This window comes from Mustela lutreola, chromosome 15 (assembly GCF_030435805.1).
Source record: "Mustela lutreola isolate mMusLut2 chromosome 15, mMusLut2.pri, whole genome shotgun sequence".
NCBI classification, from domain to species: Eukaryota; Metazoa; Chordata; class Mammalia; order Carnivora; family Mustelidae; genus Mustela; species Mustela lutreola.
In genome coordinates this window covers 16,240,005-16,267,047 of record NC_081304.1, presented here as the reverse complement: position 1 = coordinate 16,267,047, position 27,043 = coordinate 16,240,005, and the positions used below count along the sequence as shown (strand labels likewise).

The 27,043-nt window shown below is 34.4% G+C and overlaps 1 protein-coding gene across 1 annotated transcript in view; it reads left to right on the top strand.

Moving 5' to 3' along the window:
- The window catches only part of EFCAB13 (EF-hand calcium binding domain 13), a 132,299-nt gene that overhangs the window by 59,638 nt on the left and 45,618 nt on the right, over positions 1–27,043 (top strand). The window contains exons 11-17 of the mRNA XM_059149515.1: positions 5,194–5,688; positions 8,049–8,186; positions 9,644–9,715; positions 14,105–14,248; positions 17,366–17,440; positions 22,305–22,448; positions 25,068–25,139. Of these exons, the coding sequence (XP_059005498.1) occupies positions 5,194–5,688; positions 8,049–8,186; positions 9,644–9,715; positions 14,105–14,248; positions 17,366–17,440; positions 22,305–22,448; positions 25,068–25,139 (1,140 nt within the window). The remainder of the gene's footprint in view (positions 1–5,193; positions 5,689–8,048; positions 8,187–9,643; positions 9,716–14,104; positions 14,249–17,365; positions 17,441–22,304; positions 22,449–25,067; positions 25,140–27,043) is intronic.

Here is a 27,043-nt window from a genome sequence, read left to right as displayed (position 1 = left end):
TCTTTCAGTGACCCTGGGGGTCCTGACACCACACTGTCCCTGTGAGGACTCCACCCCACTTTTAGCCTCTGGAGCGACATCCCTCAGTGGAGCAGACTTCTAAGAGTTCCTATTTTGTGCTCTGCTGCTCTCTCACTTGCTCTGAGCCAGCTCCTCCCCCTGTGGTCTGTCTTCCCATTGCTTCACATTCACTTCTCCACATGTCCTACCTTCTGGAAAGTAGTCAATTTTCTGTTCCTAGAATTGCTGCTCTTCTCTTCTATCTCCTGTTGAGTTTGTAGGTGTTCAGAATGATTTGATAACTACCTAGCTGAACTCCTGGGACCTGATGATATTTCAGTCTCCTACTCCTCCACCATCTAACTCCCCTCACCCCCCTGGATCAAGTATTCTTAGCTGCATATTTTTATTATTTAGCACCCTGAATATATCATGCCAGTCCTTTTTGGCCTGCTATGTCTCTGTGGATATGTCTGCTGCCAGCCTAATGTTTCTACCTTTGTAGGTTATGGACCTCTTGTCCTGAGCTGCTTTCAGGATTTTTTCTTTGTCTCTGAGATTGGCAAGCTTCACTATTATATGTCGAGATATTGATCTATTTTTATTGATTTTCGAGAGGTGTTATCTTTGCCTCCTGAATGCCTGCTTCCACCCCCAGATTAGGGAAGTTCCCTGCTATAATTTGCTCCAACATACCTTCTGCCCCCCTCTCTCTTTCCTCCTCTTATGGGAGCTTAACTATTCTAATATTCTTTCACCTGATTATATCACTTATCTTTTGAATCCTCCCATTGTGATTGAGTAGTTTATCTCTCTTTTTCTTGACTTCTTTATTCTCCAACACTTGGTCTTCTATATCACTAATTCTCTGTTCTGCCTCATTTATTCTAGCAGTTAGAGCCTCCATTTTTTATTGCATCTTATTAACATCCTTTTTGATTTTGACTTGATAAGATTTTATTTCTCCAGAAAGGGATTCTCTAGTGTCTTCTATGCTTTTTTCAAACCCAGCTAATCTTTTATAATCATTATTCTGAACTCTACTTCTGACATCTTACTTACATCCATACTAATTAGGTCCCTGTCAATTGGTACTACCTCTTGTTCTCTTTTTTGTGGTGAGATTTTTTGTGTTGTCATTCTATCCAGAGAAGAATAGATGAATGAGAGAACAAAATGCTAAAATGGCAAAACTGCCCCAGAGAAATATACACTAAACAAACCAGAAGAGACCTGAAACAAACAACATATATATATATATGTCTCTCTCTCCTCCTATCAAACAACGTATATATATATATGTTGTTTGTTTCAGGTCTCTTCTGGTTTGTTTAGTTTTATATATATATATACATATATATATATGTGTGTATATATATATATATATATATATATATGAGAGAGAGAGGAAGAAAGAATATAGAGAGAGAGGTGAGCAGAACAGAGCAATACATTGGATCCTCTGTGTGTGCTTTGGTCTGTTTTTTAGAAGAAACTATATCCCAAAATTGTAAAGAAGGAAAAGGAGATATGTGTGTATATATGTGTGTGTGTGTGTGTGTGTGTTTATATTATATATTATATTATATGTATTATATATTATATATAATAAATCCATAATATATTTTATTTTATGTATTTATATGTTAACTCATATTATAAATATAAATTATAATATACATCATATAAAATTATATATATTATATTATGTAATTTTTATATATCTTGATATATAATATACAAAATAGATTCAAAAATAAAATACATTGAAATGATAGAATGTAACTATAAAGATGAAAATTATAAAAGACTTAAAAAAAGAATATAATCAGGTAGGTAAAGACAACAAGGCAGTATACTAGATTCTGTATGTATTTCGGTCTGTCTGTTAGAAGAAACTGTATTCCAAAATTGTAAAGAAAGAAAAACTTATGTATATATCATTTCCATTCAGCATGAATAACTTCTTTTAGTAAATTTTTTAAAATAGTAAATCTACTAAAAATGAATTAGCTTAGTTTTTCTTCATATGAGAATATTTTTATTCTCTTTAATGCCTGAAGGATATTATCATTGGATATAGGACTCTAGGTTTACAGCTTTTTCTTTCAGTATTTTTTTTTAAAGATTTTATTTTGGGGGCACCTGGGTGGCTCAGTGGGTTAAAGCCTCTGCCTTTGGCTCAGGTCATGGTCTCACGATCCTGGGATCTAGCCCCACATCAGGCTCTCTGCTCAGCAGGGAGCCTGCTTCCTCCTCTCTCTCTGCCTGCCTCTCCACCTACTTGTAATCTCTGTCAAATAATTAAATAAAATCTTTTTTAAAAAAAGATTTTATTTTTAAGCAATTTCTATACCTAATGTGAGGCATGAATGTACAATTCTGAGATCAGGAGTCCCATACTCCACTGACTGAGCCAGGCAGATGCCCCTCTTTAAGCACTATAAAATTTTATTTCTTTACTTCTGGATTCCACAATTTCTGATGAGAAATCTGATATTATTCAAATCATAAAATGAATTGTTTTTCTCTAGTTGCTTTCAAGGTACTTGTCTTTAGTTTTTGGCAGCTTGATTTGATTTGTTTCGGAGTAGATTTTTTGAGTTTATTCTATTGAGATACATGGTGCTGCTTGAATCTTTTTGCCAAATTTGTAGGGGTTTTTTGGCCACTATAACTTCAAATATTTGTTCTCCATCACACTTTTTCCTGTCCTTCTGAGACTCCACTGACACAAATGTCAGCCCTCTTTCATATTGCCCCACAGGTGTTTGAGACTCTGATCATTCTTTTTTTCCTCTGGTTGTTCAGATAATTTCTATTGATCTATCTTCAAATTTATAAACTCTTCCTCTAATGATTCCATTCTACTATTGAGCCTGTCTGGTAAGTTTTTTTCTTTTTTTCCTTTTGTTATTATATTTTTGAGCTTTAAAATTACCATTTGATTCCTCTTTATGTCTTTTATGTCATTTTCTTTCTATTAATTTCAAAAATGTTTTTCTTTGTATGTTGGAGCATTTTTATAATAGTTGCTTTGAAGTCTTTATCAAAAGTTCCAACATCTTTGTCATCTTGGTTGTGTTGGCATCTATTGATTGTCTTTTCCAAAGCAGATTGAGATTTTCTCGGTTCTTCATATATGAAGTGATTTGAATTAATATCATGGACATTTTGAATATTAAGTTATGAGACTGTGGATCTTAACTCCTATGGAAAATGTTGACTTGTTTTTGTAGAAATTTCAGTTTGGTTCAGGCTACAAGTTTCAATCAGTTTTCTATGTTTAGTAGTTTCAATGTCAGTTTGTTTTTCACAGCCTTTACAGTACTATTCAGATATGTGGGACATCCAGTAGCCCACCTGGGACCTAGATGGTGGTTTATCCTGGAGTTCAGTTCTCAGAATTTATGGTATACTGTTTAGTATCAAATCCAGTAGCTCAGGGTGAACCCAGTGTTATGAAGTTACTTTCCTGAGCTGCTCTCCCTTCACAATTTACTTGGTGCTTTATAGTCTCCTAGAGCTCCTTTAAATAATGTTAGATTTGGTTCTGATGCAGCTGAATTACTTGGAATCAGTTTGGTCCTTTTGAAGCTTGCTTTTTAAAGCTTTTTAATGATGATCACATAGCTGCTTTTAGGCTAACTTAGCTCTACTACTAAGGCAGCATTCTTCAGATGAGTCTACTGGAGGCCCCATGTATTATATGATCTTTCTTCTCTGGTTGATGGGATCAGAAATCATTCTCAGTTCTCAGGGAGCTACAGGAATTGTCCTAACTACAATTTTCTGGTAATTCTCTCCTTGTCCTTGGGTAATATCTTCTCATGTATGTGCAGATTAATACCCAGCCAAAGAGTTAATGCTAATCTCCAGAACTCAGCAGTTCTTTCTTCTTTGGCACTCTACTCCCATATTCTAGATTCTTTAGCCTTCCTCATATCTCTCTTATCTTATCTCTCTTTCCTCTACTCATTCAGACCAGCATGCTCTGTTCAGGTTTTACTCTCTTATGCTATGACATGGAAACTACTTCCAGTCAGTAAGCTGGTACAGTTGTAGGGTTTCTAGCTTGTTTCCCTTCTTTAGAGGATTATTTAGTCCTGTGCTACTTATTGTCCAATGTATAAAAACATTTTCATCCCACATAAATTGTCCAATTTTTTAGTTATTTAAGTTTTGAGGGTAAAGTTGGTCTCTATTGCAGTGTCTTAGCCCAAAGCAGAAGTGTCAGACTTTTTTTTTTATCCATTCACTAGCCTATTTCTTTTTGATAGAACTTAGAGATCCATGTCACCATCTTTAAAGTTTTCTAAACTTTTTACACCTACAACTAATACAATGTTATATGTCAATTTAAAAAAACGAATTAATTTCAAAAAAGATTTCCAGACATTGAAAATCCAAATATTTTCATTTTTCATTTTAAAACACACTAAAGTTTTAATTTTAATTTTAATTTTTCTAAGTGAAGTTTTAATTTTTCTAGGTAAAATGACTTCTTAGTCAAGATTACTGCTACTATGTTGAAGTTTCTTGTTTTTCTTTGACTTTACTTGATGATCTCATAGAGTTGTTTTGATGACCAAGTAGTATAACATTTGAAGTTCTTTAAAATGTGTTATTCAAATGTGACATACTATTCTGAGCCATCAGGTGAACTTTATAAATGAAGCCCTAGTGAGATATTATATTAATTTTTTCTAGAAATGTTATTTTATATACAGTTATTTTCCCCCCACAAGTACTGAGAATCTTTAGAAGAGTAAATATTTGTATTCTGATTTTATAAATAAAAATTTCCACACTACAACTTCCTTTTAGTTTGGTATGCCAATAACTAAGGGAATTGTAGCTATATTGACACATCAGCCTATTATCTTTCAAACCTGACAAAGAGTGGGAAATGAGAACTATGTACTTTAGGAGGCTGTCACTTTTTGATTTAGTGTAACTTTGAATAGCTTTGGATGGAGAAACTTAAATCTATTAAACCAGAAGAGTATATTTAACCTAGTTAATAGTTCAGCCTTTTGGTTATTACCTCTGTAATTTTTTAAACATATTTATTTTATATTTAAGCAACTGATAATTTGTTGAAGAGCTTCAATGAGGTCTTAGTTATTTAAAAAAAAGCTATTTCAAATTTTGCAGGTAAATGAAATAATTAACTACGTTTCTCTTGCTTAGCAATTATGGAATGGTCAGCCTTGGATGAATCTACTTCTAACAGAAAGTTATCAAATATTTCAGAATGCTATCTACAGTATAAGAAGAAAAGTGCTTTATCTTCCAGACTATTTGAACCATCATTATTCCCGAAGTTAAATGGAAAAAACCTCCAATATCATAAAATTATGGAGGATAATGATTACCTTGAATATAAAAGATCAAAAAATCCTTTGCAAATAAAAAAATTCCCAAGTGGGATTGATAGCAGCAATATAGGATTCCAGGAACTATATTCAAAGGATGGCATAAACTTTAAGAAACATTCAGAGAAGATTGAAATTCATGACTCAAAGTCTATACCACATAACCTGAAGAGGATTACAAGCCTCAAAAAGTCTCTGGATAAAAGTGATATATTTAGGATCCCCAGACTTCAGAAGCCAGATGTGAGAAGGCATTCTAGCCCCCTAAAACAGGTTTCATCAAAGGAAAAAACTGCAATGAATGCTCTGGGTCAGTATCTTATATGTAAGTCAAAATCTAGGTCCTTGAGTTCTTGAGTTATCAAAGAAATGAGCTGAATTAATCAGTTATTAGATAGTTGTATGCATTTCAGTTGTCAGTACTTTTGAGTAACTGCCCCTTCTGGTCTATTAGGCCAATGCATATAACACTGTGGTTTTGACTGTTGTGCTTTTCCAGATGCTCCCTTTTTCAGATTCCTAACTTTGACCAAGAAGCTTACTCAGAAATTAACCGGACTGACTCAAGTTCCCTAGAAAATAGAAGGCCTGTTTTCTTTTGGAAAGTAGGAAGTCTATGTGAAAAATTTGCTCAGGTTCTGTAATTTAAAGCTATGGTATCCATATCCCATATGATAAGATAATGCTTCAGATATTATTTCCTATGGATGTGGGAATATCAAGAGAAAATTAATATTATACATCTCAGCTGCCCTGGGCTTTATAGTCTTCCTCAAAGATAAGTAAGGCTTAAAAACACAGACCTGTACCCCTGGGGATAAAAATATATGTTTATAAAATAAAAAATTTTAAAAAAAAAGATAAGATTTCCCAAATGATACATGTTTTTGTACTTCTGTGATACCTCTATCACAGAAATACTGCATATAGAACTTAATTAAATACTCCTTCCTGTAGTCCTTGACTGAAGTTACTTAAGTTATGTTTATTTTCTTTAAAGAAACATAGTGACCTTTTTATTGCACTTCATATTATGTGTAATTGTTAAAATGAGTGCTTAGTGAAATATTAATGATTCATACACAGTAATGCATGTTTTCAATAACTCAGTTGGAAAGGGAGTGTTCTCTATTAAGGAGGCACAACGATGTTTGTTTGAGTCCTTTACCTATGCCCTACTATTACTCTGTGCCTCATTCCTATTTCTGAGTTCTTTATATTCCAGGAAGAATTAAAAACCTATGAAATGTGTTAGCCTGAGTTAAAGAAATAGCCTAGAGTTAAAGGAATAATGGAATAGTAAGCATTTACCCAGTGAATAGAGGACTGTGGAAGAAAGTGGTTATTTATCTTCCTGGTGTCACTAAAATCAAATCACCTACCATTGCCATGCTTCATGTTCTGTGTATAGAGAAGTGTGAAATATGGTATGACTTCCAAAATAAACTGATGATAATTGAACGTCTATGAAATGTGACTGTCACTTGATTTACATTTTAAAAATTATTAACTTTTCATTTAAAAATAATTTTCAAATCATAATTACACAAAGGTAAAGACATTTTTATATAGTCTTCATCTAGTTTTCCCAGGTGTTAATGCACTGAACAAGGAAATTAACACTGATATAATATTACTAACTACTCTGAAGACCTTATTTGATTTTTTTCATTTGTTCCATAAATGTTCTTTTTAAAAAATTGACATACAATGTATTATTTGCCCCAGGGGTACAGATCTGTGAATCATCAGGCTAGACATTTCATAGCACTCACCATAGCACATACCCTCCCTAATGTCCATAACCCAGCCGCCCATTCCCTCTCCCCTCCCCCAGCAACCCTCAGTTTGTTTCATGAGATATCTGGTTCAAGGTTTTATTCAGGATCTCAGATTACATTTAATTGTCATGTATCCTAAGTCTCCTCATATCTGGGATAATTTCATGACCATGGCACTTTTGAAGAGTATTGACTAGTTATTTTGTATAATGTCCCTCATTTGGATTTTTCCTTGTATTTATTCATGAATAAGTTCAGGTTATACATTTTTGGCTGGAATATCACTAAAGTGATATTGTGCCCATCTCAGTGCAGGATATCAGGGGGCCCATCATGGCCATGCATATCTGCTTCTAAAATGTTAACGATTTTGAAGATTGTGAACGGAAAGTATGGTAGACCAGTGGAGCACTGAGCATTATACACAAACAATGAATCACAGGACACTATATCAAAAACTACTGATGTACTATATGGTGACTAATGTAACATAATTAAAAAAAACAAGAAGAAAATAATAAAGTGATGGGAAGGGCACAGAATCTCATTTTTTGCTTGGAATCCTAGAATTTGAACACATTAGTGTTATGATCTCTTGAACTCATATATTATATTTTAATCAGAACCAAGAAGCATTGGCTGAGCAACTTGAACAGGTTGTTCCTCCAAGCAAATAGTTCATAAATGCTTATAGAATTTTCAAGATTGTTTTCTGTTTGAACTACAAGGGAAATATTTACAACAGGAATATGAAGAAAAAGCAGTCCTGTGAAATAATAAGTAGATAAAACTTGCTTTTTGATTACTAGATAAAGATTTTGGGTGCTAATTGTTGCTTAAGACACATAAATCCTGTAGCTGAATAGTACTTTACATTTTGTACATTTAGAAAACATCTGTGAAGCTATCCATAAACTCCAAGAGAATTACATTGCTGCAGAAGAACTTCAGTCCATTTTGCCTTCACTAGGAATTACTTTATCAGACAAAGAGCTCAAGAAGATTGTGACAGATACTACTCAGAATGGTGAGACTGATAATGCCAAACTTCTTGAGAAAATTAGGTAGTTTTATGGATAGTATTAAATGATGGAATAAGTTCATTCAACTAATAATGGAGCAGAATGGGCCATGCTAAAGAAGATTCTAAAAGAACAGATACAAAAATGGAAAATAGTATTTTTTAAAAAGTTGCTGGAAAGTCTGACCTAATGGATTGGTTTGGAGGAGCTAGGCCTTTTTATATCTCAATTGTTTATGTGGGACTCCATGACTATCTCTTAGCTATACCTTCTAGTTTGGAACATGTACTTTGGAAGTCTGATCCAGTTGTAGGGAGGTTTAGGCAATAAAACTACAATATCCAAAGGGTACAAAAATCTCTGAGCAAATAGCCCAAGGATCCAAGAAGAAATCATTAGAGATTCCAAAATGGAGGAGGAGTGCTACAGCTAGGAATTTAGGGCTATGCTTCTTAAACAAAAAGGCAGTCAGTTAGCATCTAGAAGATGTTAAATGGCATCTCCCAGTCACCAGCCTAAGTTCAAGGCAGAGTTTAAGTTTCCAGGAAGGGTTGTTGTATTAGAGAAGTTGTTTTATCATTAGTTAAGAACTGCCCATAGCAGAAGTTTAGTTGAGGAGAAGGCAGAGGCAACATTTTGGGAAAAGACTGACTTGGGAATGTCTTAGAAATGAATTCTTAGAACCTAAGCAAAATTTCCTAGCTAAGGTAAATAGAAAAGAAGATTTGTTTAAAAAAAAAAAATCTCAGGAATAGGTGCTACTAAAATTATTGAGCCCTTTCTTTTCTTTTTTTAAAGATTTATTTATTGGACAGAGAGAGATCACAAGTAGGCATAGAGGCAGGCAGAGAGAGAGGGGGAAGCAGGCTCCCCACTGAGCAGAGAGCCCAATGTAGGACTTGATCTCAAGACCCCGAGATCATGACCCAAGCCGAAGGCAGAGGCTTAACCCACTGAGCCACCCAGGCACCTCTATTGAGCCCTTTCTGTTGCTTATCCGGATTGGTATGATCACTGTGGAGGCTTTGTACCTAAAAATAGAAAGTTATTTGGATCAGCTGGATGTAGGAGGTAGAGATGGGGACACTTGGGTCTGTAAGGAGTGGTTAGTATTGTCAAGGTGTCTTAATGGGAAGCATATTGAGTGGGTTTTCATGATGGTATGAAATAGACACTAATTTCTCATGGTCCATCTGTATGGGCACTTTTCCTTTTTCCTATATCTATCAACAACTGAGTACCTAACTCAGTCCATTGCACTTAATCATAGATTTAAAAATTGTTAAGTAATTGTTGAAATGAACTGACCTAATTTAGAAAGACTCATCTAGGGAAACAAAATATGAAGACTCAATAGGATGATGATGAAGTGAAGGGGAAGTAATTCTTAGTTGTATTAAAAAACAAATTCACCGTTTATGCAAAAACATAATAATGCATAATCCAACTCTTTATTTTACAGAAAGTGGAATGGTGAACTTAGATGACTTTATGAATGCTCTTTCCATGGAGCAAAGTCCTCCTGAATATGATGGTAAGTGGGAAGTTTATTTTAAAATGATTTGGAGGAAAGAAACAGGTTGAAAAGAGTTAGGTTCGACTGAACTGAGTTTGCTTTTTGGATAGATACTTAATAGTCTTGAAATTCTCAGGCAAGCCATTTGCCAGTTTGTTAAAGACTTGCCCTGTCAAGGTAATAATAGCTAACTTGCTTACCTCCCAGAGTTGTTATGTGGATTTTAAAAACTGTAAAGTACTACATAAATGTGGAGTAATAGTAAGGAAATGAGATGAGATAGGTAATTAGCTACATTCTTAGTAATTGATGGGTAATTTTATTTTTTTTTATACTTTTTTCCTTTATTTGTGAGAAAGAGAGAAAGAGAAAAAGACAGCACAAGCAAGGGGAGCGACAGGCAGAGAGAGAAGTAGGCTCCCCACTGAACAAGGAGCCCATTGATGGGATGGTGCGGGACTCTATTCCAGGACCCTGGGATCACAACCTGAGCTGAGTCACCTAGGTGTCCATGATTTTTAATTTTTTGTAAAGGACTTGTTTAAATGAAACATTGGTTTGGTTTGCCTTTGTTTTAGAGCATTTCTAAAAACAATTCTATTGATGTACAATTTACATACATAAAATTCACCTGTGCAATTTTTATGAAATTTACAAACATATAACTATAACTACAATCCAGGTTTTAAAAAATTTTTCCTTGCAGTGATTTTATTTTTTATACAAACAATTAAATATTTTTCAGCAAGATTAAAAAATAAAAGATAAGGCTTATTGTTTATATTTCCTTTCATATATTCATATGCTAAAGAAGAAAGATACGCTTTTTGTTTCTTCCTAAAAGATTTCTCAGAGAAGGGAAAATTCATCCAAAGGAAAGATTTTCTATTATACTTAGATAAAAAGTCTCCTGTTGGGGCACCTGGGTGGCTCAGTGGGTTAAGCCTCTGCCTTTGGCTCAGGTCATGATCTCAGGGTCTGGGATTGAGTCCTGCATTGGGCTCTCAGCCTGCTTTCCCCTCTCTCTCTGTCTCTCTGCCTACTTGTGATCTCTGTCAAATAAATAAATAAAATCTTTAAAAAAAAAGTCTCATGTTAAAAGCTACTTCATCATTTGTCCTTTGTTTTTTTTTAATTTATTTTTTATTTATTTTCAGCGTAACAGTATTCATTATTTTTGCACCACACCCAGTGCTCCATGCAATCTGTGCCCTCTCTAATACCCACCACCTGGTTCTCCCAACCTCCCACCCCGCTGCCACTTCAAACCCCTCAGATTGTTTTTTAGAGTCCATAGTCTCTCATGGTTCACCTCCCCTTCCAATATCCCCCAACTCCCTTCTCCTCTCTAACTCCCCATGTCCTCCATGCTATTTGTTATGCTCCACAAATAAGTGAAACATTATGATAATTGACTCTCTCTGCTTGACTTATTTCACTCAGCATAATCTCTTCCAGTCCTGTCCATGTTGCTACAAAAGTTGGGTATTCATCCTTTCTGATGGAGGCATAATACTCCATAGTGTATATGGACCACATCTTCCTTATCCATTCGTCCATTGAAGGCCATCTTGGTTCTTTCCACAGTTTGACGACCGTGGCCATTGCTGCTATAGACATTGGGGTACAGATGGCCCTTCTTTTCACTACATCTGTATCTTTGGGGTAAATACCCAGGAGTGCAATTGCAGGGTCATAGGGAAGTAATATTTTTTTTAAAGATTTTATTTATTTATTTGACAGACAGAGATCACAAGTAGGCAGAGAGGCAGAGAGAGAGAGAGAGAGAGGAGGAAGCAGGCTCCCTGCCGAGCAGAGAGCCTGATGCGGGACTCGATCCCAGGACCCCGAGATCATGACCCGAGCTGAAGGCAGCGGCTTAACCCACTGAGCCACCCAGGGACCCTGGGAAGTTCTATTTTTAATTTCTTGAGGAATCTCCACACTGTTCTCCAAAGAGGCTGCACCAACTTGCATTCCCACCAACAGTGTAAGAGGGTTCCCCTTTTTCCACATCCCCTCCAACACATGTTTCCTGTCTTGTTAATTTTGGCCAATCTAACTGGTGTAAGGTGATATCTCAATGTGGTTTTAATTTGAATCTCCCTGATGGCTAGTGATGATGAACATTTTTTCATGTGTCTGATAGCCATTTGTATGTCTTCATTGGAGAAGTGTCTGTTCATAACTTCTGCCCATTTTTTGATATGATTGTCTTTTTAACCATAGTCTCTTTCTCTTCTTCTGGGACACAAGTGTTAGATTTTGTGTTTGTTTGTTTGTTGTTTTTGAGAGAGATAAAGGAGCAAGTGGGAGCATGACAGGGGGTTGGGGCAGAGGGATGGGGGTAAGCAGACTCCTGGCTGAGCAGGGAGCCTGATGACAAGCCTGATGGGGGCTTGATCCCAGGACCCTGAGATCATGACCTGAGCTGAATGAAGTCAGATGCTTAACCAAGTGAGCCATCCAGGTGCTCTCTTAGGTTGTTTTTATATTCCTACAGGTCTCTGAAATTATTCCTTTTGTTTTGTTTTGTTTTGTTTTGTCAGTTTTCTGTGTTGTTCATGGGGTTATTTCTATTTCTGTTTCTTAGTTCATTGATACTTTCCTTTCTCTCCTCCCTTCAACTCTTGAGTCCATCTGCTGAGCTTTTTATTCTAGTTATTGTATTTTTTAGTTATGAAATTTCCATTTGGACTTTGTTGGTGTGTGTTGGCTCTCTCAGTCTTCACATACTGGCCCTAAACAGGAAAGACCCTCACCGATCAGTCCAGCAGATATTCTCTGCGCCTCTATGAACTTTTTCCTTACCCAGGCTCCAGGACTGACAAGACACATGCCAATTCTTAAAAAGCTGAGGTGCTGAATGCATGAATAAACTCTTTTCCTCTTTGGGGGCAGGGGTAGACTAAGAGTTGGGAATTTTTTTTTATTAATTTTTTAAATTTATTTTCAGCATAACAGTATTCATTGTTTTTGCTCCACACCCAGTGAAAAGAACGGCTCTCTATACCCCAATGTTTATAGCAGCAATGGCCACGGTCGACAAACTGTGGAAAGGGTTGGGAATTTTAATTTGCTCTGTACTCAGCAGAAGGGAGGATCACTGGCATCTGCCAGCCCAAGCCACCACCTTTATTCATTCTAAAGAACTAGACTGTACTAGAATCATCAGAGCTCCAAGATTGGCAAGACAAGAGCCAGTCTTCTGAGAAGGCCTTTTGGAAAAGTTGGACTGGTGAATATGTGAACCAATGGCTCCTTTCCCTTGGGTGAAGCTGGGAGCTCTTCTGGATCATAAGTGTTGCACTGGGGGGCAGGCTCTCCAGCTTTTGCAGGAGGTTGTCCCAAATCTTACTGCCAGCTTCAGTGCATCTGGTTTTGCCTTCTCTTGGGCTGTAAGAACCTTTCAGTTAGTTTCTGATTTCTCACAAAGGGAATTTATTTTTGAATTTCTACTGAAGCAGTGTGTTAGACTTCCTATTGAACCATTATGCTAATGTCACTCGTCAGCTCTTTACTTTTAAATGAAAATTTCTTTCACTTTCACAAGATAGGAACATGTATCTTATACATATTTATGTATAAGAATCATTTTTTAAGAGTCATCTAATTCAGACATCATTTTGATCATTTCTTTGTTTAGCGTAATGATTTCCAGTGATTGCCTAAAATTGATTAACTCCGGATAACGGTTTTAATGCCCTCCATTTCCCAGCTTCCTCACTTTACCTATTCTAATCTATTAGGGAAAGTATTTGAATTTTTTTCCAAAGTTTACATAAACCCACCCCCACATCTGTCAGCCCCCTGAATAATGCTATATGTTTGCAAGTTATTTTAAGAAAGCTTTCATTGCAGTAAAAATTTATCTTTAAATTTAATGAATGGAATACTGCCCAAATTTGTGAGGCATATATTCAAAAGTATTATAAAAAGGCATGTAGAATAGTTATTTCCAAGTAATAATACTTATTTATACAGAAGATAAACCAAGATAAATTAACCAAAGACTGAGCCATAGAGTCAATGAAACCTTACCCCATTCATCATTTGGGATTGAGGGCTTTCTACTTCTATTTCTGCTACCGAGAAACATACTACAAGGAAATTTTAAATTATTAGAGAATTAAATGAGGAAATTATATAATATTTTTGTTCCTATGTGTTCAAATTGCAATTGAATTGGCACTTCCTTAGATACAGAGACTATAGCAAAGTAGAATATGTTTTTGGCTCTGATTTGGTTTTCAATACTATTAAAGATTCTGGTACTTCTTTTTATACATAACTTTTCTGAAGTTCTTGTTTGTTAACTTAGTGTTAGAACTAAAATTCATCTTACTATTGGTGTTTTCTTTTTAACTTTTATATTTAATACTTAATAGCATATTGCTTTATTTTCAGAGTTGACTAATGTCATTAAAGCTATTGATAAAATTAAAGATGAAAATATGGATTTGGAGGATCTGAATACTTGTCTTCAGGATTTTGGAGTTTACCTTTCTAAGCCAGAATTTGAGAAGATCACAGAGTTGACTGAAGCTAATGGTAAGTGATGTATTTTTAGGAAAACTGGGCTTACACATATGAAAGAGGGTTGCTTTGCTATTTTTCTCCTCAGAATTATGACTTTATTATTTTTATTAGAAAGAAAGGTCACTAAAATTAAACCAATACAGAAAAATACTCAGAAGTACAACAAAACACACAAAATCCGATTATCCAGAAATAACCAGTAATAACCATATTTTCAGACATTTTTTTCCTATAGGCAAACATGAAAACAAAAAGTAGGGTTTCTGATTTTGCTTTCTTACAAGATAGAGGTCAGGACAAAGGGTACTAAATGGGACAAAGGACTCTAGTATGTCAAAGCCTGCAATTCATAATGAAGGTACTAGTTTGACCCTTATAACTAGCTAACTTTGTTATAGTTATAAATAGCCAACTTTGATGAGTTTTAGCCTTATATCTTAGCAGCTACTTTTCTAAAGGGGATGATTGGTAGTCAAGTAGACAAATGGGTGGGGTTTTAGGTAAAATGGTAATAGACATGAATTGATAATATTTACAGCTAGGGGGAGAGTAAATGAGCTTTTATTACAATATATCTTTTACTTTGTGTATATATAAATTTTTCTATCATAAAAAGTAAAAAAAAAAGTGAAAAAGAAATAGGAGCAAACCTATGAGAAAAAAATGGTAAGACTTAGTTAAAACATTGTATAATACCTAAATAAATGGTGATATATCCCATATTCATGGATTCAGAGACTCTAAACAATCAGTTCTCCTAAATTATTTATCCAAAGCAATTCTGTTAAAACCTTGACATTTTTTTATGACTTAATTCTAATATCTGTATGCATGAACAAAAGCCAAGAATAGCTAAAACACTCTTGAGGGGGGTAAAAAAACATGTATAGGGGTGTGTGAGTAGTGTTTAGTAGTGTGTGAGTAGTGTTGGAGGGAACTTTCTCTCCTGGATGTCAAAACTCATGTGAGAATGGCACAGAGATTGAGAAATTGACTGATAGAACAGGATAAGAAACTTACAAATATATCCCCACATGCATATGAAAACATATATAATGAGGTGGCAGATCATGGGGGGGAAGAACACCATTTAATAAATGGCGCTGGTATAATTAATTATTCAAATGCAAAAAATGAAATCAGATCCGTATCTATGTATCATACTCAGTAATAATTTCCAGATGTGAAAAATAAAAGTTTTAGAAAAAGTGAAGAAAATTTTTCTGACTTACAGTTAGGAAAAATTATTTTTAAGATACAAAAATCACTAACTAGAAAAGATTAGTAAGTTTGACTACACTTAAAGACTTTTCTTTATTAAAAGATAATATAAACAGAATGAAAATACAAGCCACAAATAGAGTGAAGATTACTTGCAATACTTGGAACCTCAAAAGATCATTGTGGAGAATATACCCCTATAAATTGACAACCCGGTAGAAAAATGAATAAATTATAAGAACAGCCATTGCAAGATGAAGGAACACAAGTTGCTAATAATCATATGAAAAGACTCTCAACATCACTAGTAATCAGGGAAATGCAAAATTTAGGTCACAGTGAAATGTCTTTTTATACCCACTAGATTGGCAAAAATTGAGAAATCTGTTCATTTAATGGTTGGTAAGTAAGACAAAAGTGGTAAAGGAACTTTGAAAAACATTATGTAGTGTTTTGAATGATTTTCACACTTCATGACTTGGAAAATCAACGTTTAGCTATAGATCTCAGAAATCTCTTGCACTGATGTACAAGGAGACATGTTTAAGAATGTTCATGGCAGCATTGATCTTAATAGCAAATAAAAAAGAAAAGAAACATCATCAGTGATAGAATGGTTAAAGTTGTGCCCATTGGTACATAAAGAAATACTAATAGTCTGTACATAGTGAAAACAATATACTATATGGGTATATTGGAAATATATTATATTGGAAATATAATATATTGGAAATATAATATTGAATGAAAACAAGTCTCAGATTGCTCTAAGAATCTGATAATTTTTATCAAGTTGTAAAACAAAATTAAGGAATATTTTTTTTATCCTGTTTAAACTTATATGTAAAAAACCAAGAGATTGGTAATACTGAAAAATTCAGCAATGCTCTCTCTGTAGAGAGACAGTAGAAAGGAATTGAAAAAGCACAGAAGCGGGTGTAGTGGTATTAATAATGTTCTTCAAATGGATGGTGGGTTCAGTGGTTCAGCTGAAACATATGTGTATCAAATAGACCTTACCAAAATAAGGGAATCTATTGCTTTAGAAAGTTCTGTGTTCCTGTTAATGAACATAAATCTTCATTAATTCTAACATTTCCCCAGAATTTTTTCAAATCGCATTTTTTTTTAAAGTCCCTAAATATTTGGCTAAGAACACAAAGTGATTTGGTGCTCTTTAAAGTAAACTTTTCGAAGTTAATCTTGGGAATAGGACAATAGGCTGTACCTTATCTTTTATAGATTAGAATAATAATTTTTTAAGTGGGATAAGCAAAGGTGTAGAATTATCAAAAGCTCATTATATTTATGTAAAACCCTTAACGTGGCATTAGAAAATTCTTGGAAATTTTTTATCCATTCCAATATTGGGAGATTATATATAATCAAGTAGAGATATTTTCTAAGTATAAAATGACTATTAAAGTGTTTAATAGTTTCAACAGTATACTAGAATAAAGATAGCAGTGTGAATGGTAGCCTGATATGGAAGAAAACAGAAGTCAAGAGAGCTCCCTTCTAATCTCTGATCTTCTATTTCCTTTTGTGACCTGGGAAAAAAGTCATGATATCATGTATAAGTGTTTTTTTCTAAAACATACTAGTTCTTCACCCACATTAGTGAGTTATTGCAAAGCCAAGGCAAGGTAATATAACTTAAAATTAAAAATGTTGTGCACTTGTGACTAGAAGGATTTTGATTAATTTTCCTGGCAATTTTCAGCATTTACTTTTTTCCTGTAAGTTGAATTGCTTTTCCCTCTTATAACCATATATTTTTAGTGATATTAGCTGATGGTTCTACTTATATTATCTCCCTAAATAGAGAATTTATTTTACATAATTCAATATTTGTCTTAATAATTTAATACTTGAAGATACTGAAAAAAATGTTCTTTTCCCTTTTAGAAACAAAAAAGGCAAATTTTAAGGAATTTGTTGATACAATGTTGACCAATACGGAACGCTTCTCTGAAAAATTATGTATGTAAAACCATCATTTTTTGTGCTTTTAGTGGATTAAATGGTGTGATAGATTTTAGAAGAATATAATTTACAAAAAGACATCCTATGGTTCATCAGGCAAATAAACGCCTGGCTTACTGCTGATATGTTTGGCCTTAATCTTCTCCAGTAATGATCCCTAAATCCAGAATGACTTCTCTGTGCAAATTAGTTGAAAATTATCATAATCTCACACTTTTTATAGAGAGTTAGAAATGCATATATAAAATTCATTTTGGGAAGAGTTAAATGTCTTCCCAATTTGGGGAAGTGATGCCATCTAGTGACTACAGTTGAGTACTAATATGCAGATTTTCTATTTAAAGCTGTATTTTTTTTCATCTTCCAATTTATTCAGTAACTTTTCTTGAGCCACTGTTATGTATCAGACTTTATGTTAAGTTGTGAGTATGGTAAGCTGAGAAAGACATTCTTTGCCATTCAGAAGCTCACTCTAAAGAAATATAAGGTCATATATGTGTATTTTAAAAATTGGGGTTACGGGCACCTGGATGGCTCAGTCTATTAAGCATCTGACTCTTGATCTCAGCTTCCGTCTTGTTCTTGGGGTCATGAGTTCAAGACCCACATTGGACTCTATGCTGGGTGCGGAGCCTACTTTAAAAAAATGGGGTTAAAAGTAGCATTATGTTATTTTGTGCTTAAGTAATACTGCATTTTAAGTAAGTTATTTTACCTTATAATATAAATCCATTTAATTTGTTTTCTATACAAGGAAACAATAGATTAATTGAATGAAGAGATTATTTGCATTGTTAATGAATTTTTCCTAGGAATTTCAGTTTCATGGAGATAAAAATTTTATTAGCACATATTCATATCTGTAGTTAATTTCCTTTCTCGTTCTTAATATTGCACATTTATGTTTACTGATTTTCCTCTTTTCTTCGTTTGATTGCTCATATCTTCATCAGACTGCTTATTGGTTTTGTATACTTCATTGGGACCTTCCATCCATTTCCCCCTCTACTTCTCCTTTCCCACCAGTCTCTTCCTGTTCTCAATTTTCTTTCTTATTCGGCTTAAAAAATCTCTCTGGTCTGTGTGTCTCAAATACCCTAAATTCTCTTGCCCCTTTGTTATACCCAGCTGACAAAGCTCCCAACCCTGCTTTCTCCTTGTGGCTGACAGCATTTCTAGAGAAAATTACACCGCCGAGCAGATTGAATAGAGTTCCACTATAAAGTCTTGATTAACACTGTCTGCTGACCCTTGACATTACCTAGGAATTACGAAATTGTTCCTCCCCAATTAGCTTATATTTTTTCACTCTCTGAAGTAACTATTTAAAATCTCCACCTCTCAAACTTCCATTCCTACCCCAGTGTCTACCCTTCTTACATTTAGCAGATAACTTTGATTTTATAGGGAAAATAGAAAGCCTGTCTCTATTTTGAGGACATTGAGATATTTCCAAATATATTCTTTTAAACATTTTAAAGTTTTTCTTTTTCATATTTAAGTCTTTAATTCACCTGGAATTGATCTTTAAGTATGGAGTGAAATTGGGATCCAATTTGGTTTTTTTCCATAAGGATAATTAGCTATGACAGTTTTATGTTAATTCTCTTTTTCAAATTTATGTATTATATAAATCATTTGATTTGAAACTCAACATAGCCTTGGGATTTAGGTTATTGTTGGAAATTTATTCCCCCTATTCATGCCTCAGGCAGAGAACAGCTTTCTTCTTGAATTCCTAAAAAGGTGACCAGATTTGTTTTTAGTTATAATTTTTAGCATGGAAGACTTTCCAGGGTGCTAGTTTTGAGTAGGCATCTCAGTTATAATTCTAGATAGATCACATCTGTACCACATAACAATAATAGTTACTACTAGTACTCATATTTATTGAATGCTTACTATGTGCCAGTACTCTTCTAAATACTTTTTATTTATTAAGTCATTTGGTTTTCATATCGACTCTATTATTATTTTTTATTTTATGGATGTGAAACCATGGCATGGAGGTTAAAAAAGTCATGTAACTAGTCTGTGGTAGAGTTAAGATTAGAACTCAAGTGAAGCATATGCTCTTAACTTCTGTATTATACCAGCTGACTGGTATGACAACAGCTTAGGCACACACATAAATCATATTTCTTCTCCGTTTCTGGTATCTGATGATTTCCCTTTCTGTTGAGCTTAGCATTCCATTGTTTAGGCCCTGAAGTTAGGAATCATTCTTGATCTTTTTTCCCTTATGTCCCTAGCTCCACTACCCTCTTTCCTCATTCAGTTGATTACCAAATATTATTTTTATTGATATTTTGACTTAGTGTAGAATATGTTTTGTGTTGGAAATTGAAGGGGAATGTGGCTCTTGTTAGAATACTATATTGCCAGTTCTCTAAAAATACTCATTCAGGTTTTGACTTTGCCACTCCATACTAGCTTTTTTTTTTTCTTTTACAAAAGTTAAATCTCATTTTGTTAAATCTAATCGCCAATTTTTTGTTTTCATCTTCTTTACCTCGAGCAGTTTTTTACTTCAAGTATTATTTATGTACAGTGTTGCATTAGTTTCAGGTGTACAGCATAAGGATTCAACAACTATTCTTGTTTTAATTTAATATGTTTACTCGAAATTTTTCTTGTGTTTTCTGTGACATTGTAATCTTCTAATTTCTCTCCCACCTTACTGGCTCTTCCTTTTTTTTTTTTTTTAATTGAGATTTAATTGACATGTAACATTGCATAAATTTAGCCATACAAAGTGCTGATTTGATACACTTATATATTGCAATATGATCACCACCATAGTGTTAACTAACACCTTCCTCACATTATGTAATTACAATTATCATTTTCCTTTTTGTGGTGAGAACACTAAGATTTAGTTAGAAACTTTCAAGTACATAATACAGTATTGTTAACTATAATCACAATGCTGTGCATTAGATCCCCAGAACTACTTCATCTTCTAATTGTAAATTAGTACCTTTTAACTACATCTTCCCAAATTTTCCACCTGGTAACTACCATTCTACTCTTTTTAAAAAATGTAATTAATTAACTAGTTAATTAATTATTTTTTAGTTCTTTTTAGATGTGAGACCTTACAATATTTGTCTCTCTCTGTCTGCTTCATCTTACTAAGCATAGTGTCCTTAAAGTTCTTCCATATTTTCACTAATGTCAAGATTTCCTTCTTTCTTTCTTTCTTTTTTTTTTTTTTTTTAATTTATTTGACAGAGAGAGATCACAAGTAGGCAGAGAGGCAGGCAGAGAGAGAGGAGGAAGCAGGCTCCCCACCGAGCAGAGAGCCTGATGCGGAGCTCGATCCCAGGACCCTGAAATCATGACCTGAGCTGAAGGCAGAGGCCTTAACCTACTGAGCCACGCAGGCGCCCCAAGATTTCCTTCTTTCTTAATAGCTGAGTAATATTCCATTGTAAAATTGCTCTTCTTTTTTGGTCTTCTTTGCTGGCTGCTTCCTTTCTGGCTTATTTTTAAATGTTAGCATGATCCCCGAATCCATTCTGAGTCCCATTCTCTAAGCCTCTTCCTGAATAATCTTACTACTTTAAATATCTCTGTCCTTTTGACTCCCCATTTATCTCATACTTAATAAGTATAAAAAGGAATTCTTGCTCTCCAATAATCTTACTCTTTCCCAAGTCTCTCTTATCTCAGTTTTTGATGCTACTATCCACCCAGTTGCTCAGTTCTCAAACCTAGGAGTTCTTCATGGACCCAGTCTCTGATTCACCACAAAATAATCTCAACTTTGGGGCACCTGGTAGGTTCAGTTGGTAGAGTGTGTGGCACTTCATCTCTGGGTCGTAAGTTTGAGCTCCACATTGGATGTAGAGATTACTTAAAAATAAAATCTTAGGGGTGCCTGGGTGGCTCAGTCATTAGGTGTCTGCCTTCAGCTCAGGTCATGATCCCATGGAAGCCTGCTTCTCCCTTTCCCACTTCCCTTGCTTGTGTTTCCTCCTTCACTGTATCTCTCTGTCAAATATATAAATAAAATCTTAAAAAATTAAAATAAATAAAATCTTAAATATTCTGAGCTTCATTCTCAAAGCACATCTTTTTATTTGTCTAGTTCTCATTTTCTTCATTACTATTACCGTTGTTGAAGCCACGGTCATCTTTTTCTCTGAACTACTACAGTAGCTTCCTAACTGCCTGATCTTCCGGAGAGTCCATTCTCCATACAGCAGCAAAGTGATCTTCTACACAATATTTGTAATGAGATAATTTCACCACCACCCACATTAAACCTTCCATTAAATTCTATTGGAATTACAAAACAAAATAAAACTTCCTCCCATGGTCTGCAATGGTAGATTGAAGAGAAAGTAAGATCCAGGGAAGTACTTTGAGGGGAGATGTAGAGCAAAAACAATTTAGTTCGTGTTTTTATCAGTTGGGCTTGTTTATGAACTCAGACTTCTATAAATTTGTATATTTCAATGCGAACTGCACTTTATAGTGATTACTCAGGGGTGGCATCACTATAATTTCTTGAAATATTTCAGAATCCTCGAAGATACACTAATTCTGATGTTAAATATTTTATTGTGTTTTAATATTTAAAGATTGGCAGGGATGCCTGCCTGGCTCAGTCAATAGAACATGGGACTCTTGATCTCGGGGTTGTGAGTTCCAGGCCCACACTGGGTATAGGGATTACATAAAAACAAAATCTTAAAAAAAAAAAAAAAGAAAGAAAACTGGCAATCATTTATGCTGTATTTGTTATTACTATTAACCATGAAAACCTTAATTCCTGACTAGTCCCAATAATAGTTTACTATACTAACTTGTTGGACAAGCATGTTGTAAAGCTTGTGTGTTATCTACCCTTCAGTATTGCCTGATACTCTTGAAAATTTCCACAATTTAAGCAAAGAGAAGATGAATGTTTCTCACCTGTGGAACACTCTGTCTGGGATGAATAGTAACTTGAAAATAAAAGAATTCCAAAGTGCACTGAAATTAGCAACAGTTGATGGTAAGTATTTCAAATATTAAAATTAAAAGATATCTAAGAATATGGTTCGATCTTCTATCTTTATTTTTACTTGTATCTTGTATTTGGTTGATATGCCAATATACACATTTAGGAAATATAAAGAAAGCTCAGATTGTTTGTCCTACAGAAAAAATGTTAGTATCTAACTTATCATTATTCTGAATTGATCAAATATGCATTGACTAACCTTCAAGTTGTGTAACATGTTACTGGAAAATGGCATATTCCAGTGAACACAGAAGAGATTATTAGGGAATGTTAAAAGATCTGTTCTGGTTTTTTATTAACACTACTTGGGATGTCCATACAATTTGTTGAAATAGGCTTTTAATTTTTAATTTGGTAGAAAAACTCAACACCTAATGGTGGCTACCACTTCTACTTAGCAAATTAAAAAAAAAAAAAAAATTGAAACAAAACAAAAAATAAGTTCGAAAAAGTACTGTAAAACAAAGATCAAAGACCAAAATTTTAAAGATAAGACTGTCATTTACTGCTGATGTTCTGTAGGCAGGAGAGAGATAGAACGCAACCACAGGCAAACATTTCCACTCCCGCATCAAGTTACAAATGTATTACTGTACTCTTGTATGTGGAATGCTTATGCCAAACTAGCCTAGTAACAGAAGCATGCCTCTGGGGTCTTCATCAAAGAACTGTCTTTCCCTGTGAGGATTAATTGCCCCTTTTTCTCCATTAAGCTCCTGTTTAAGTGATGCTGGTAATTTTGGACTTTAAGTGTGTTGATTGTTTTATTTATTGAGATATTTGAGATGAGGGTTAATCAAAATAGAAGGATACTTATGACTTGATAGTAGGGATCCACCCTCTCTTTCATTGCAAAGCTTCAGTTTCCCTTGAGAGAGTGAGTGGAAGTTGAAGGCAACATGTACCAGAGAAAGTATTATATAGCATTTATTTTAATCAGAACAATAATGTATCATTTTATGAGCTATAAAAATAACTCAGCTATCTATGAAATTACTTACTGTGATAATAAAGAATAAATATTATATCCTATTCATTATTATATACCTATAAAGCAAAAATGCAGTGTGTAAAATGTAGAACATTCTACCATCTAAATCCAAATACATGCATAATTTTGAAAACGTTTTGTGCCCCATCTGTCATACCATTTCTTCTCTTAACATTGGAACTTCAGCACAGAAATTTAATTCTTATTTTAATGCAGTGGTGTGCAAAGTTTTGAACCTTGTATTTTTGGCTTTGTATTTATATTTGGTGCTGTTAAAGCAGTAGAATTCTTTTCTTCTAAATGAATTCTTTCAGAGTACCTTTGTACATAAATCATAAAAGTTGAGTTTCTCTGATTAAAGTGTGGGAAATGACCAAGTGAACTGCTTAAGTAGCTCAACAGAGACCTAGAAACATGAAGAAGAACTTAAAAATTACTGACCTGGGGCGCCTGGGTGACTCTATTGTTGGACAGTTTGCCTTCTGGTTGGGTCATGGTCCCAAAGTCCTGGGATCGGGCCGCATCGGGCTTCCTGCTTGGCCGGCGGCCTGTTTCTCCCTCTCCCATTCCCCCTGCTTGTGTTCCTGCTTTCGCTGGCTCTCTCTCTGTCAAATAAATAAAATCTTAAAAAAAAATTACTTACCAAGGATATTCTTTTTTGACCATGGTGTGTTAAAAAGGAAAAAAATGGTTTAGGTTCCCTCTACTTAGTGAGATTGAATTATTACTTCTTGGTTATTGATGGTATTCTGTATTGACTCATTAATATTTCAGAGTATATTTGAAGTTTTTAAAAAATATTTTAAAAAATATTTTATTTGTCAGAGAAAGAGAGAGAGATACAGACAGACAGACAAGAAGGGGGAGGGGAAGGCAGAGGGAGAAGCAGGCTCCAGCTGAACAAGGAGCCGGATGCAGAGCTGGATCCCCGGACCCTGGGATCATGATCAGAACTGAAGGTGGACACTTTAAGCCCCCCAGGTGTCCCTAAAAAATATTTTTACGGTGGTTACAAAAAGGCATTGAAAAATAGAAAAGGCATTTATCGTTTAGCAAATTTAGAAATACTTCTTCAATATCTCATTTTATAGCACCTGTATTCTATCCTGTGACCATAGACTATAATAATTCTAAATCCTTGTGCTAATTTCCCTGCTCCTGACTGGGAAAGCAAAGCCACCTCTGCCTCCTGTGTTTGTCACTTTTGCTTTCTAGTATCTGTGTGTTCTTTGTAAGAAATGAGTGTAAACATGTGTTAGAAATTATAGAACCATCTGGCATTGGAAAAATCTTTAATCTGGTACAGTATTTTTATCTGTAAACATTTGAAAGGTTAAACTAAAATTGAGGTTTGTCTCTTAGTGTTATCTCTAGGGATATGGATTACACAGTTTCTCTTGATTGATGGATATTGAAAACAGCCTTTCTCCTATAATCTTAAGGTTTATTTATTCCATAAAGTTGATCTTTTGGATAGTCAACAATATGAAAAGGAAATACGAGTACATCAAATGATTTACATTTTTAGAGATTGCTGCATTGGATCTTGAATTTTGCTTAGTAAGGCTGATCTACTAAAAATGTTTGAACGTAATAATATAAAAATGTTTTTCTTTCAGGAGGTGATGAAGTGCAAATAGAAGAATTTGGAAAAGTGGTAAAGGATATGCGTGATGCCTCCAGGTTAAAAGGTAAGTACTAGATTATTTGTGACTGTTAAATTTACTTTTATTGAATGGATGTCTTTTTGTTTTGTTTTTTAGTGTTTCTAGTTCTGCTAATTTCTGGTTAACATGTTGGCATTGATCTGTTTTAAAGCAGGTGAAACTTGGTTTTGATTAAAAGTTGACAGCTTCCTTGATGAAAGAAAAAAGGCTTTTTCTGGAATAGGGTCTGTGTAATGCTATTTTAAATCCCTTTTTTGGATAAAAAAAATCCTTTTTTTATATTTGGGCTTTATATAAAGTCAGTTACTGGCTTTAAATTTTTTCAGATATGAATATTTTCTGTATCATTTTAAGCCTCAGACAGGATTCTACCTACTGTATAGACTTCTATATTATTCAATAAAATTTCTCAGGAATCTTCTATTGCTTCCTTTAGTAGACATTCCTTATGTTCCTTTTCTTGTTTTTTATTAAAACACAAGAGAGACCATGTACATTTTGGTAGCAAGGGTAATTTTTTACTACTTGATTTCTATTTTTGCTTAAAAATTAAAACAGAACTAAAACCAGTGAAGATTATACTTGTGGAGTTTGTGTACCTTTTTGTTTAGAAAACATTTAGACTTAATGTCATTTATTTGAATAACCACTTAATGATGATTAATGATTATTAATTAATTATAAAAACTTAATGTAATTTATTTGAATAACCACTTATGATTATTTGGTCAATAAACATTATCAGGAAAAGAATAAAACACAGGTATATAATATGTTGGAACACGATCTGGATCCCTGCCAATGTGACTGGGGTCCTGTGAGATCCTGTGAGAAAACTCCAGGAGATGGAGGGCAAGAGTCTTCCTGGCTGACACCTGGTATAAACAGGGGAGGATCCTGGGAGTGCTTTCACGTCCTCCTTGAGATGGATCTGATTAAGTGTGGAGAATCCTTAACTTGCTCTTGTTATTTAAAGCTAAGAGATAATCGTTGTTGTTGTTGTCCTTGGGTCCTCCTTGAGATGGATCTGATTAAGTGTGGAGAATCCTTAACTTGCTCTTGTTATTTAAAGCTAAGAGATAATCGTTGTTGTTGTCGTCGTGGTTGGCTTGTGGCACTTGATTGCCTACACGTAGCCCACGTCCTGCATGTAGCTCACATCTCACACGCAGTTCATGTCCTGCACGTAAATCTAGATCCTGTTTGTAACTGGATCTTGTGAAAAGTATAAAAGAAATGATTGTAAGAAATAAAGTTACCTACTGATCATCCCTCGGTAGTCTTATTACTTTGGCTCCAATCACCAGGATCCCCACCTTGCGAAGGTGACCATATATTTAGGGAAACAGATACAAAGAAATTTCTGTGTATAAAGAAGTAGACAAGTCTCAGATTTTCAATAACCACTCTGACCTGCATAGGAAATTTCTGACAGTATTGTTTCTCTTTTAGGTTAAGAAAAGTGTTTAATAAGTCTCTGTTGACATAAATATGTTACCTAGGTTACATAACATAATTAGTGTCAACATAGTACAGTTAGCTGAGCTCCAGGAAACAATGCATAGAGGTAGAAAAGAACACAGGCCATGGGGTATGATATATGGTGTTTTGTGGTTTTTTAACTTACCAGCTGGGTAATCTTTGTAGGCCATTCTGATTTCCTCATCTTTAAAACAAGGGAGCTAATGAAATCCTGTTTGTCATAGAGTTGTCAGGTTCAAGAGCAAAAACACATGTAAAGCAAATGTATAACCTAATTATTAGGCATATATTATATACTTGTTAAATGGTAGTTAATTTTGAAATCAGATAGCAGAGCTCAGAAGGAGACTGGTATTCAGGACAGTGAATGAGGAGGAAGGAAAATTTTTTGAAATTAAGCCATTGGAAAAGAAGAACAGATATAGTTTAAGTACCTGAATCTAGGA